The sequence below is a fragment of the Pelodiscus sinensis genome, chromosome 2 (assembly GCF_049634645.1).
Source record: "Pelodiscus sinensis isolate JC-2024 chromosome 2, ASM4963464v1, whole genome shotgun sequence".
Taxonomy (NCBI): domain Eukaryota; kingdom Metazoa; phylum Chordata; order Testudines; family Trionychidae; genus Pelodiscus; species Pelodiscus sinensis.
Genome location: NC_134712.1, coordinates 56747385 through 56761983, shown reverse-complemented (window position 1 = coordinate 56761983; position 14599 = coordinate 56747385). Strand labels below are relative to the sequence as shown.

At 41.9% G+C, this 14599-nt stretch overlaps 1 protein-coding gene across 10 annotated transcripts in view; it reads left to right on the top strand.

Moving 5' to 3' along the window:
* The window catches only part of C2H8orf34 (chromosome 2 C8orf34 homolog), a 237461-nt gene that overhangs the window by 202452 nt on the left and 20410 nt on the right, over window positions 1-14599 (top strand). For all 10 annotated transcript variants that reach the window (XM_075920572.1, XM_075920570.1, XM_075920568.1 and 7 more), the window contains one exon: window positions 10655-11136. In XM_075920572.1, the coding sequence (XP_075776687.1) occupies window positions 10655-11136 (482 nt within the window). The remainder of the gene's footprint in view (window positions 1-10654; window positions 11137-14599) is intronic.

Genomic DNA, 14599 nt, shown 5'->3' with positions numbered 1-14599 from the left:
CCAGAGGGAGTGAATCAAACTGGTAATGATCAAGCGATCTCTCTCCTGCCATCCATCTCCACCCTCTGACAAACAGAGGCTAGGGACACCATTCCTTACCCATATGGGCTAATAGCCATTAATAGACTTAACCTCCATGAATTTATCTAGTTCTCTTTTAAACCCTGTTATAGTCAAGAAGTTCCAAATATTGACTATGCGCTGTGTGAAGAAGAACTTCCTTTTATTAGTTTTAAACCTGCTGCCCATTAGTTTCATTTGGTGGCCCCTAGTACTCATGTTATGGGAACAAGTAAATAGCTTTTCCTTATTCACTTTCTCCACACCACTCATAATGTTATATACCTCTATCATATCTCCCCATAATCTCCTCTTTTCCAAGCTGAAAAGTCCCAGTCTCTTTAATCTTTCCTCATATGGGACCTGTTCCAAACCCCTAATAATTTTAGTTGCCCTTCTCTGCACCTTTTCTAATGCAAGTATATCTTTTTTGAGATGAGGAGACCACATCTGTACGCAGTATTTAAGATGTGGACATACCATGGATTTATATAAGGGCAATAAGATATTCTCCGTCTTATTCTCTATCCCTTTTTTAATGATTCCTAACATCCTGTTTGCTTTTTTGACTGCCGCTGCACACTGCATGGACGTCTTCAGAGAACTATCCACAATGAGTCCAAGATCTCTTTCATGAATAGTTGTAGCTAAATTAGCCCCCATCATATTATATGTATAGTTGGGGTTATTTTTTCCAATGTACATTAATTTACATTTATCCACATTAAATTTAATTTGCCATTTTGTTGCCCCATCATTTAGTTTTGGGAGATCTTTTTGAAGTTCTTCACAGCCTGCTTTTGTCTTAACTCCCTTGAGCAGTTTAGTATCATCTGCAAACTTTGCCACATCACTTTTTACCCCTTTCTCCAGATCATTTATGAATAAGTTGAATAGGATTGGCCCTAGGACTGACCCTTGGGGAACAACACTAGTTACCCTCTCCATTCTGAAAATTTAACATTTATTCCTACCTTTTGTTTCCTGTCTTTTAACCAGTTCTCAGTCCATGAAAGGATCTTCCCTCTTATCCCATGACAACTTAATTTACGTATGAGCCTTTGGTGAGGGACCTTGTCGAAGGCTTTCTGGAAATCTAAGTACACTATATCTATTGGATTCCCCTTGTCCACATGTTTGTTGACCCCTTCAAAGAACTCTAATAGATTAGTAAGACATTATTTCCCTTTACAGAAACCATGTTGACTTTTGCCCAACAAATTATGTTCTTCTATGTGTCTGACAATTTTATTCTTTACTAATGTTTCAACTAATTTGCCCGGTACTGATGTTAGATTTACTGGTCTGTAATTGCCGGGATCGTCTCTAGAGCCCTTTTTAAATATTGGCATTACATTAGCTATCTTCCAGTCATTGGGTACAGAAGCTGATTTAAAGGAGAGGTTACAAACCACAGTTAATAGTTCCGCAATTTCACATTTGAGTTCTTTCAGAACTCTTGGGTGAATGCCATCTGGCCCCAGTGACTTGTTACTGTTAAGTTTATCAATTAATTCCAAAACCTCCTCTAATGACACTTCAATCTGTGACAAGTCCTCAGATTTGTCACCTACAAAGGACGGGTTAGGTTTAGGAATCTCCCTAACATCCTCAGCCGTGAAGACTGAAGCAAAGAATACATTTAGTTTCTCCGCAATGACTTTATCATCTTTAAGTGCTCCTTTTGTATCTCGATCGTCCACAGGCCCCACTGGTTGTTTAGCAGGCTTCCTGCTTCTGATGTACTTAAAAAACATTTTGTTATTACCTTTTGAGTTTTTGGCTAGCTGTTCTTCAAACTTCTTTTTGGCTTTTTTATTACATTTTTGCACTTAATTTGGCAGTGTTTATGCTCCTTCCTTTACTTACCTCACTAGGATTTGACTTCCACTTTTTAAAAGATGTCTTTTTATCTCTTACTGCTTCTTTTACATGGTTGTTAAGCCACGGTGGCTCTTTTTTAGTTCTTCTACTATGTTTTTTAATATGGGGTATACATTTAAGTTGGGCCTCTATTATGGTGTCTTTGAAAAGTGTCCATGCAGCTTGCAGGGATTTTACTTTAGTCACTGTACCTTTTAATTTCTGTTTAACTAACCTCCTCATTTTTGCATAGTTCCCCTTTTTGAAATTAAATTAATCTCCCTTAGCATTTTATAGTCACTATTACTGTCCTGGTCAGGTGGTTGATAATAGATCCCTACTGTTATATTCTTATTAGAGCAGGGAATTACTATCCATAGTGATTCTGTGGAACATGTTGATTCATTTAAGATTTTTATTTCATTTGATTCTACATTTTCTTTCACATATAGATAGTGCCACTCCCCCACCCACACGACCTGTTCTGTCCTTCTGATATATTTTGTACCCCGGAATGATTGTGTCCCATTGATTGTCCTCACTCCACCAGGTTTCTGTGATGCCTATTATATCAGTATCCTTCTTTTAACACAAGGCATTCTAGTTCATCCGTCTTATTTTTTAGACTTCTAGCATTTGTGTACAAGCACTTTAAAAACTTGTCACTGTTTATTTGTCTGCCCTTTTCTGATGTGTCAGATTCTTTTTTATGTGAATGTTTTTCATCTGATCTGGCCCATATTTTATCCTCTTCCATCCTCTCCTCCTGACTAAAACCTAGAGAATCTTTACCAATAGACTCTCCTCTAAGAGACGTCTCTGACCGATCCATGTGCTCCTCTGCACCAATCTTCTTTCCCCCATCTCTTAGTTTAAAAACTGCTCTGTGACTTTTTTAATGTTAAGTGCCAGCAGTCTGGATCCGCTTTGGTTTAGGTGGAGCTCATCCTTCCTGTATAGGCTCCCCCTATCCCAAAAGTTTCCCCAGTTCCTTATAAAACTAAACCCCTCCTCCCTACACCATCGTCTTATCCACGCATTGAGACTCTGAAGCTCTGCCTGCCTACCTGGCCCTGCACGTGGAACTGGAAGCATTTCTGAGAATGCCATCATAGAGGTCCTGGATTTCAGTCTCTTTCCTAGCAGCCTAAATTTGGTCTCCAGGACGTCTCTGCTACCCTTCCCTATGTCATTGGTACCTACATGTACCACGACCATCGGCTCCTCCCCAGCACCCTGGCCTCCAAAGCCCGTACGCAGTCTCTGAGGGCCAGGAGCTCCTTGCACCAAATGCACACATACGCCACCCGCCCTTAGGGCAGGTAATCATACACTGAGTGCAATGAACAAGGATAGCCCCCACTCTGCTGCTGGGCTTCTGCCTGCATTCTCTCCTACAGCTACCTAGGTTATTGATAGGGTTTCTAGTTAAATCAGGAAGTTTTGATTAAAACCTTTAAACTAAACTGTAAGGAATGGCAAGTGTTCCTTGGCCCCTTTCCTCTTCCCTTCCAAACTCCCTCTCAAAACTCCCTGCTTGCTGCCCCTGTTTGCAAAGCTTCCTCGTCCCTGACTCACTGCTTTATAAAGCCCTGGACTTCCTGATAGCCTCGCCACCTGACTAAGGATTAGCCAATTAACAGAAGAGGCTTCTAGATTTTAAACCTTTAGAAGCTCACAGCTTCCAACTGCCAGCCACAACCCACGCTCCTACAAACAAACAAACAAACACAAGCTCAGCACACAGCAACCCCCAAACACACACTACATATACCCACTTACCTCAAGGGTCCTGTATTTACTCCTCCTTTATCTGGAGAACTCCCTCTAAAACTCTCTGTTTGCTGCCCCTGTTCGCAAAATCGAATTTAGAATACAGTTTCCATTTTTTTTCATTGTAATGAATATTTTCTTGCTTCAGCTTTAAATATTTGATAAATAATTCCAAACATACACCCTTTAGTTGCAGAATAAGTCCAATGTACTCTGGATTATTGGTTAAATTAAACAATGAACACCACAAAAATATTTTTGCAGTATGCGTCCTTTTAAAGGGCATACGTAAGGCCCTGCAGCCCTGTGACATATGTGCTGGTTGTCATGCTGCTTCACGACCACACCATAGAAAATAATAAGCCTACCTTTTAACAAATATGACGCATGGAGGTATGTGCACAAAATGGTAAGTTATCATATAAATTTCAGATCACTTTTTTCTTAGTAATCACTAAAGTAAGTATAGGATTTGAATCCTGTTCTGCTTCTGCAGTTTATTTGTGAAGAAATTTACAAGCTTCCTGATCTTGGGGATGAGGAGTTTCTAAATTCTAAACCCAGCTGTTTAACTGATTTACTATGTAGCTCTAGGCCATTCAGTGATGAATCTGTCTCCATTTTCCTCTCCGTGAAATGTACAATACCAGCCTCAGAGAGCACTTGTGAGGGAAGGGTTAGTTAATTAGTGGCTGTGCAATGTACTAAAGCCTAGGAGATTTTATTGGGACAGTTCCAAGTATTAACTGACCAGGAAAAGGATCGTGTTGGATTTTACCCTATTGTGAGCAAAATATTTCCTTGCAAATCTGCTAAGGCTTGATTTTCATATTTCATAGATTGTAAATCTGGAAGGGACCAGTGTGATCATTTAGTGTGATCTCCCAAATAGCACAGATCATAGGACTTCCCTGAATTAACTTTGACTTTGTGGGTCTTGTCTTCTTGTGACAAATCTTGAGAAACTTAATTGGGGCCAGACTGTACTATAAACAAGTCTATAAGGTAGAGGGAGGGAGCAAAAAGCTTCTCCACTACTCTTTTCCCAACTCCCCTGTACAAAGACAGGAATCCTTATACCCAGTTACCAAGGATACCACACACTTATTCTTACTTTCAAGACTGGCTTCTGTGAAGGCACTGAGGAAGACTCTGGCAAGGACACAACTCCATTAACCTCAGATTTGCTGCATCTCCCTGAGCTCTGGGAGCCATTGTAGTTGGGGGTGGAGCAGAATGGAGTATTATGAGTTTATATAGTTTTAAACTCCCAGTTGGGAGAGGTGTTCTGCTTGCTTCAGTTTGTCTCCTCAGTATATCGCTCTCAGCATCTTCTCTCTCAGCAGCTGCTTTCACTCAATCCCCCATAGGCCAGCATTGTTAAGGTTTTAATACCCTCTTCGATCCTAGGCTCAGATCTGGGAAGGTCTAACCATATTCCCATGGTTTCCTCAAGGACCCTTAGTATTATCTGGGCCATACCTTATCTTTGTCCTTGTTTTATATACTATTTATTTCCCCTCTTACAGCCTTTTTTATTTAAGTCCTTGTGGTCAGAATAATATATGAAGTGGGGTTGTAATTATAAAATAAAAATACATGTAACTCCCTGATACTTCAGTGTGGTTCTGTGGCACCACCACAAAGAGTAATGAGATATTTTGAAATGTCTTATCTGTCCTCCACCAATTGTTTGGGAGCTGGCATTAGGTTGCAGACTCCTTTGATAGTCTGTGTCCCTGTTGATGGATATATTAGAATACAGAATCTTCCTGATCAGTTCACTATTGACCAGGCCAACCTCTCTACTACCTGCTCTCCAGGGATAGGATACAGGGTCACAAAATCCTCTTGACTGATTATTTCCTTCACGGATTCCTCCCTCCCTCTATATTCTGAGCCCTAAGGATTAGGCAAGTCACTTTGCCTCACTGTGCCTCAGTTTTCCAATCTGTATATACAGTGAAAATAATGTTATTAAGCTCCTTTGTGAAGAGTTTTTGAAATCTGCAGATAAATAGTTCTATATAAGACCTAGTTATTATTATTTTACTAGAAAACTTATCTGTTGTTGCTCAGGTTCTTTAGGGCAGGAGGCTGAGGGTGAAGAAGTCAGAGTAGGGGCTTGGAGATGTGGGAGCCTCAATGTAGGAGGCTAGGAGTGTGAGGGTGCAAGAGTCAGGGTTAGGGATTGAAGAGGGACAGAGAGTGGGAGTGCAGAAGTGAGGCAGGGGGTTGAGAGATGTGCGGGGGGCTCAGGGCAGGGGCTGGGAGTGGCCAATGGCTGCTCCCTGGCCAGGCCAGTGAGGCCCATACAACCCACCCACCAGCTTCTACCCAGGCCAGGTGGTGGGGGCCATGCTCGCAACCAGCAGCTGCTCCCTGGGGCCAAGGCAGCTCTAGCTGGGGGGGCTGCAAACTCACCCACTGGCTTCTCCCCAGGGCTTGCTGTCCCCTTTGGTTATTCTGGGATATAACTGTCCCCTGTGCTTGCTGCTCCCTATGGTCCTTTGTGAATATAACTGTCCCTGCTATCACACCCCTCCCTTTCCATTTGATGAGAAACAAATGCATTCCATGCACATCCCATTGTCCTGCCGCAACCAGACCCTGACCTGAGTTTAACTTGTGATAAAAGGAAGCTGCATACCAAATTTGGAGGTCCTAAATCTTGTCATATTGGAGGAGTTCTTGAACAGACTCAGATGGGTAGACACTCAGACAGACAGATGCACAGATTTTCTCAAATATACGAGCATTGGTGTCGTTAATCATCTGTTTCCCTGTGACTGATGTTCTTCTTTTGTTTGTGTATCAAGAATGGGGTTTGGGAATATGTAGACTTGCCTGGCCAGTTCTCTTTGTTTACAAAATCTAAACTGGCAGTGTTTGGGTTTGGTTCAGCAGATGTTAATGCAACATTTTTAGCAGGTTCAAATTTTCACTTATACAGTGCCCCTATTCGTCCCTGCATTCTGAACAGTAATGCTTTCATCTAAGTTCCAGTCACACAAGTTCCAGATGCCCAGTGACAGCTTTATGTTATACACAATGTGAGTGGCATTTTTGTTGGTAGCTAATTATCTGTTTGGTTTGAAATAATATTTCTGTGGTTCCTGCCCCCTTTCTTAAACAAACAAACAAACAAACAAACAAACAAACAAACAAACACAAAAAACCTTTTTCAAATGCATTTAAAACCTTATGAATGTGTTGTCAATCAAACTATTGTTCTGGTATTTCTGATACGTAAGTAGGATGCCCTTGAATCACTCTGTTACCCACATGTTATTTTCATTTAAATAACATTAACAGGAGGTTTTCTGACAAAAATCCCAACCCATGTCTCAACAACAGTATTTGATGCATATCAAATAATACTGTAGTGTTGGAAATTCAAAACTAAGCTTATTCATATAGGGTATGTCTATAGAGAAACATTATTTCGAAATAACTTAATCTGTGTCTACACAGCAGGTATTTATTTCAAAATAATGTCAAAATATTGTCAAGCTGGAGGAATTCTTACTCAGACTACTGTGTCCCTCATTGTATGAGGAGTAAGGTTAGTCAGTGGAAGAGTGCTCTATTTCAAAATAAGTGCTGTGTAAACGCTCCCAATTTCAAAATAAGCTATTTCAAAATAAGATATGCCATTGATGTAGCTCAATTTGCATAGCTTATTTTGAGTTAAGCCCTGCTGTGTAGATGCATCCTTAGTTGGGAAACTTGATGGTGAAGCAAAAAGCAATAGATATGTGTTACATAAAATTGAACCATTTGTGGAAATCTTTTGAAATTATACAGTAAAACTCCAGTTGTCCGGCATCCAGTGGTCCAGCACTCCTGATAGTCTGGCAGCAACTGGAACCCAGAAGTGCTCCAACCAGCCAGACAATTAGAGCTCCTGTGAGCCCCATGCACGCTCACGGGCCGGGAAAGGGAAGGGAAGGAGAGGGGAAGGGGATTATACTCCTATGATGGGTCTGCCGGGACCTGCACTGCGGCCGGCCGGGAGGCGGGGGCGGCGGGGAACAGCGCGGCAGGGAACAGCGCAGCAAGGAGCGAACCATCCACCGTTTTGCAGGGAGGTGGGGGAAGCCCCGTGTAGCCACCTGCTTCAGGCCAGCTGGGGCTGCAAGCGGCGACGGAGAAGAAGGAGTAAGGCGAGGGGCAGTGCTGCGGGACCAACCCAGCAGCACCCTAGCTGCTCTGACCTGCCGCTTCCCCAAGTCCGCCGCTGCTGAAACTGACGAGTGGAGGACTTGGGGAAGTGGTGGGGCAGAGCAGCTGGGGTGCTGCCGGGTTGGTCCCGCAGCACCGCTCAGGTGAGGGTCGGTGCTGCGGGACCGACCTGGCAGCACCCCAGGAGCTCTGCCCCACTGCTTCCCCAAGTCCGCCACTGCTGCTTGCAGCCCCAGCTGGCCTGTCGCCGGTGGCTGCGCGTGGCTTCCCCCACCTTTCTGCAAAACGGCAGAGGGTTTGCCCCTCGCCGCGCCGTTCCCTGCCAACCTCCTCGCCCCCGCCAGTTGCAGTGCGGGTCCCGGCAGACCCGTCACAGCCTCCCCGCTGGAGTACCTCCAGATACTCCAGCATATCCGATAATCCGGCACTCCCTGGGTCCCAAAGGTGCCGGATTATTGGAAGTCTACTGTATATGGAGAAATGGCTTTTTCTGTAGACTCAAGCGCTAATTTAAAATTATGGAAAAAAAGAATATGATGTTTAGAGAACTCTTACTAAAGCATGGATATTCCAGATCATTTTTCCAGCCTGATCTACTATGAATTAGGGCACAGAAGTTAGATACTTTAGTCATTTTGACATGAAACGGGTTAATATTAATTTAATAGAATACATACTTTGTTTGGTTTAAATTATGAAACTTATAATAATGGTATTTGATCCCTGTGATTTGAAACAGTTATCTTACACAATTCAAAGCAACACATGTTGATTTAAAAAAAAAAGTGTAATGTAAAATGAAAACAACTGCTTTGACTTTTCACTAACAATTTGAGTGCTTCTTCTCCATTACCAGTCTTCTAACATATTGATTGTTTTGTTTTAGATGAACAGACACAATTAGTTTTTCTATTTTTAAAAAAGTAAATGCATAAAATATTTAATAAAATATGAGCACATTTTAATGTTAGACAATTCTACTTGTGTGTATAGTATAAATACTGTATGTGTTTGGTAAATATAGGTGGAAGTGGATGAAAATAAAGTCTAAATTAAAGTATTGGAAAACAAGGTTTGATGGTTGCTGTAGAATTTCTGGCATCCTGAAGACTTTGCTGTCAAGTCACAAATGCAATGCAGATTTTCTGTGAGTTGGAGGCTTCATTATACGCACACAGTTTGTAGTGCATGGGGCTGTGCCAGTTCACACCTGCTGATAATGTGGCTCATACTGTTTAAAGCAAAATGGAACTGCTGTGGTTTTTAAAGGAAACCAATTGTGTGTATTAAACCAAAGTTAAATAGAGTCATCTGCCAGTGACTGTGTGAAATTGACAACAGTGGTGAAACATAAATTAGATAATTCAGTGAATGTCTTGCTTTATGTTCCTTGACATTTTTACTTGTGAGGGCTTTCATTTTGCTAGTATAGTAAAGGACCAAGCTACCATTACTTTACACTGTAATGATTTCATTTACCTGTAAATTAGAAACATAAATTTATTTTGAATGAATTCAGGAGCAAAAATTCTTCACCAACAGTGAAATGTCCTGGCCTGGGTAGAGGCTTTCCCATTGAAGTGACTTAGAATGTGGCTTAGATAAAGCTAAAGCCCCTTTATGGACCAAATTCTTGGGTATAAAGGATTGTTTCTGCTGAAGTTAGTGATATTGAATCTGGTTCACGTTCCTCCCTCAAAAGAGCTGAGGTTTATTCAGAACCAGAGTTTTGCTCCATCTTTATTTGTTACTAAAGAGACATTTCACAGAAGTTAGCCCGACGTCGAATTTATCAGTGGAGCGTCCACACTACCACGCCTGTTATTTTAAAATAATGGGCTGCGGAATTCAAAATCTGTACTCTTGTTTTTCATCAGCAGTACCACTAATTCCAAAATGTTATTTTGAAATAATGGCAGTGTGGATTGTCTAGTGCCGCTATCTTGAAATAATTACTGCATAGAATAATTCAAAGAAATTACTCCCCAGTGCTTCCTGGGGCTGTAAGTCCAAGGTAACACATCCACATTAATGGAGCCTGCCTCGGACTAATTTTGATGCTTCTCCTTAGTGAGGGCTAGTTCGAATTTGTTAAATCAGAAGTCAAATTTAGTATTTCAAAATAGTTTCCTAGTGTAGACATTGCCTTACAGAACTGTAACTTGGGAGAAATAATGAAGGTTATTCTTGGCTTTAATACCTTTCATGTCAAGAAAAGATTGCTACAAAGTGATGTCTTAGTCCATTTCTTAGGGATGAACTTTGAAGGAGAAATGGCTTGTAAAAACATATTTTAGATTGTTAGTTCAGTCTGCCTTCTATTGGTAGGGATGATTGAGAGGTGATGAGTAGGTTTTCTCTCCACAACCTTAAGATGCATTTACTGTTCATTCGTACTTTAAATCAATTTCAAAATCCAGAAGAAAAGAGATTATATAGATTAGGCTCTTCTACATAGACAGATACTGTTCAGCAATCCAGGTATACATCTGCAGCACTTTAGCCTGCTGTGTCTCACTGTCCATATGGACCCTGCTACCACACACTAAAAATGCTCTTTAACTTCTGTTTCAAACAGCAGAACATCAAAGTACCCTATGGAACTTTTAGTACACAATCACAGGGTCTACATGACAACTTAGTGTGCAGCAGACTGGAGCACTGTACGTTCAGATCCTGACTTGCTGTGCACCGAGTCTCCATGTGAACAAGTCCCTAGTGTATCCTTTTTAAACTTTAATGTTACTTGTTGTCTTTTTTTTTCTGTGCGCAGACATTGAAAAGGACCTAGCACTCTGGGAAGAAGCAAGGCTAGCAAGAAGCCCCACTAGCCCACATATTCAGTTAGTTACATCAAATCATCCAGGAAATCTTCAAGCCACAGTGGGCCAAAATTCAAGGTCTCAAACTGGGAAAAATATTCAGCTGCAGCTACAAGGAAACAAATCACCACCACTCCCTGCTAACACCAGAGCGCAGGTTTCCAGCATCTCAAACAATAGGCCTCAGTCTCCTAATATGCAGAACAGGCCTTCAACACCGTCAACTCCAGGAAGCAGACCTGTAACCCCAAATAGTTTGTTGACACGACCTCTTATCTCTAGCAACCAGAGAAGTAAGGAAGGAATACAAAGAAGCAGATCTTTAACGTCTAAGAGTCAAATTGGGAGGACCCTCGGCACTCCTTCAGGGCTAGCTGTACAAACGAGTGGAGATGTTCTAGGAACTGTTCCTCAAAGAATCAGTTTATCAGAAGTAAGATTTTTAATATGTTTATTTTTTACTAATTTTAAGATAATAAAAATTATAAAATGAGAACGTGAGGGGATTTAATTTTAGTACCTTGTAGTTAGTCTTGGAGGAATATATGTATTTATTTTGAAACTTGAATCAATTATTATTGGCAAAAGTTATTTGTAAACTACAGCCGGATCAATGCCCACAGACAATAATATGATTCCTATGACAATGCTTATGCACTGAATTTTAATCAGTTTTTTTTTTAGAAATTTAAAGTGCTTTTTTTCCCCCCACAGCACTGACTAATCTCCCTTTTATCCAATAGAAAAGCTGCTCAAATATTTGACAGATAATAGTGATTACTTTAGTTTTGAATTGGTAGGTTTTCTTTATAATATCTCAGAATTACTTTGAAATTAGAAAATGGGCTAACATAATAGAAACAGTAAATAATATAAGTTTAATGTTGCTTTGAAAACTAAACTGATTCATAGCATTTAAAAAAGCCTGTTTCCTACATAGTAGTAAGTTTTACATAATTAGTCTACTTTGATAAAAAAAATAGACAATCTGCTCTTATCAGTTACACGTGTACAAATTAGGAGTAATTCCACAGAAATAATAGTTAAAAGATGATGAACTAATTCAAGTAAATGCTATTTCAAAAAATTTGTTAGTGCTCTAAGTATATTTCCTGTTAAGTTTTTGGGGGAATCAAAGTTATATGAAGAAAGATTGAAATCTGAAAAGAAAACATGACTAATAAATAAAATCCAAAGAATTATTCTTCAGCTAGCGACAGAGACCGTATTATAACCAGGCATGGTTTAATATTGTCAAAATTGTTCTTGAATAATTTGGCAGAGATTTAACTTGTCAGCTGTTATGTTTTTTTAAACTGCCCAAAACTTTAGCTCTTTGATCCCCATCAAAAAGAATTATAAGTTGCCTAATGATCAGAGTACTTCAGCACGTGAATGCTTATCTCCTAGAATAGATAATAATGTACAGCACCAGCAGGTGTGTTATATTACCAGCTCTATTCAAGGGCAAACTGAATTATAACACAGAAATATTATTTGGAGAATTAGCTTTTATTATCACTATAAAATTAATAAATCAAGGTTTTAAACTCTTTTCCACATACCTTTTTATGCGTTTAGTGTTTTCTTAAGTATTTTATGCAATTTGACAAAGAAACATTGAACTTCATTTCTTTGTTCAGGACAGAATCCATTTGTGTCTGACACAGTTCATTTATAGTTCTTATAGGCTAGTGTTGAAGAAAAAGAGATTCACTGATGTTCTTATTTTCAGTATCATTTCTTGAACAAATGGAATTTTACAGTCTATATGTCTAAATAACTGAAAAGTGTTTTCAGTATATTCCTGTTTTTGCTGTAATATGTCTGTTAACAAAAGAAAAGTTTAACTAGCTTGAGTTTACAATAGAGTTAGATATTAAATCTTAAGGGATAAATTCTGTTCTGTTAGGGTACATTTACATCATACCGTAAACTCAGTATGAAAATTGCATATCTTGTTTCAAATCTATTTCGAAATAGCTTATTTTGAAAACGGCACATCTTCACAGTACCAAATTTCAAAATAATGCGCTATTTTGAGCCATTGCTTATCCCTCATGCAACGAAATTTACCGGGATGGCAAAATAGGATGCCCATTATTTTGAAAAATATATTAAAAAAATGGGTGGCTTGTGTAGACACAGGGTAGCTATTTCGTATACCTCTCATACCCTGAAATAGCCATACGCTTGCATGCTGCATGCTTATTTCAGAATAAGCTATTTTGGAATAGAAACTCCGAAATAGCTTATTTCGAAAGAATGCATCTACACAGCAAACACCTATTGAATTAGTGCTAGTACATAGATTTGTGGATACAGGCAGTCCCCGGGTTACGTACAAGATAGGGACTGTAGGTTTGTTCTTAAGTTGAATCTGTATGTAAGTCGGAACTGGCGTCCAGATTCAGCCGCTGCTGAAACTGACCGCCAGTTCTGACTTACATACAGATTCAACTTAAGAACCCCAAGCTTCCCCAAGTCAGCTGCTGCTGAAACTGATCAGCGGCTGATTCCAGGAAGCCCGGGGCAGAGCAACTCTGCCTCGGGCTTCCTGTAGTCAGCGCTGGTCAGTTTCAGCAGCGGCTGACTTGGGGACGCCTGGGGCAGAGCAGCTGGGGTGCTGCTGGGTTGCTCCAGTAGCACCGCTCCTCGCTCCTCGGCGCTACTGGACCAACCCAGCAGCACCCCAGCTGCTCTGCCCTAGGCGTCCTGATTCAGCCACTGCTGAAACTGACCAGCAGCGGCTGAATCAGGACCTGGGGCAGAGCAGCTGGGGTGCTGCTGGGTTGGTCCAGTAGTGCCCAGAGCGGCGCTGCAGGACCAATCGGCAGCGCCCCAGCTGCTCTGCCCCAGGGTCCAAAACAAAAGCCTGGTCTGCTGGGGGGGGACACACTAGCTGCACCCCCCCCCCCCAGCAGACCAGGGACACGGGGAGCAGAGTCGCAGCGGCAGCAGGGTGCCGCGCCTCTGAGGCTTTGCTCTGGCAAAGCCTCAGAAGCGCGGGAACCCGCCCGGTGCCCCTGGTCTGCTGGAGACGGTCTCCAGCAGACCAGGGGCACCGGAGCAGCTTACCAACGGGGCTTTCTCGCCCCGGAGCTCGCAGGTAGCAATCCGCCACCTCGACCTCCGGGGCGAGAAAGCCCCGTTCGTAAGTGCGGATCCGACATAAGTCGGATCCGCGTAAGTCGGGGACTGCCTGTATTCTGAGCTGCAGACCATAGTACAGCCCATAGTACAGCCCTGAGCCTGAGAGGCTGCTGCATCTCAGACTGGCTTTGTGGATTCTCTAAGTTAACTTGGGGACCACTCCATTCTCTAAAGCTGCCTAGGACTGAAAGGGCACAATGCTGCCTCCTCATCCTATTTGGAATGCGGGTTCTATAAAGGCACATTTTAGAATTTGGCATTATGATAAAGAGTTTAAAATTGTAGATGCCAGGGTCCCACTTGCTCCTGTTGGAGGTGCAGCCAGGGCTGATGTCTTGGGCTGCTGTCCCACCTGCCTCTGGACAGATGGAGTCGGGGTCCTGCCTGCCCTTTTTGGGGGGGGCATGGCCAGGAGCTGGGACTGCTTTCCCATCTGCCTCTGCTGGGGACATAGTGGCATGGCTGGGGCTGAGGTTTTACCTGCTCCCTCTCAACGCTCCTGCAGCTACTGCCGGGTTCCTATCTGACCCTGCCCAGGGCCACTACAGCATGGCCATGGCTGGGGTCCTGCCAGCCTATCATGCAGTCCCACCAGCTGCCCTGACTTGGCCAGATTCCTGCTGGCCGGCCTGATGATGCTGGCAATCCAGTTAATCTGTTACCCAGTAAGCATTCTGGTAAACCTAATGTTACCAGGTAACCTTTTACATCACTATTGCTGATGACCGTTTTTTCCCTATGCC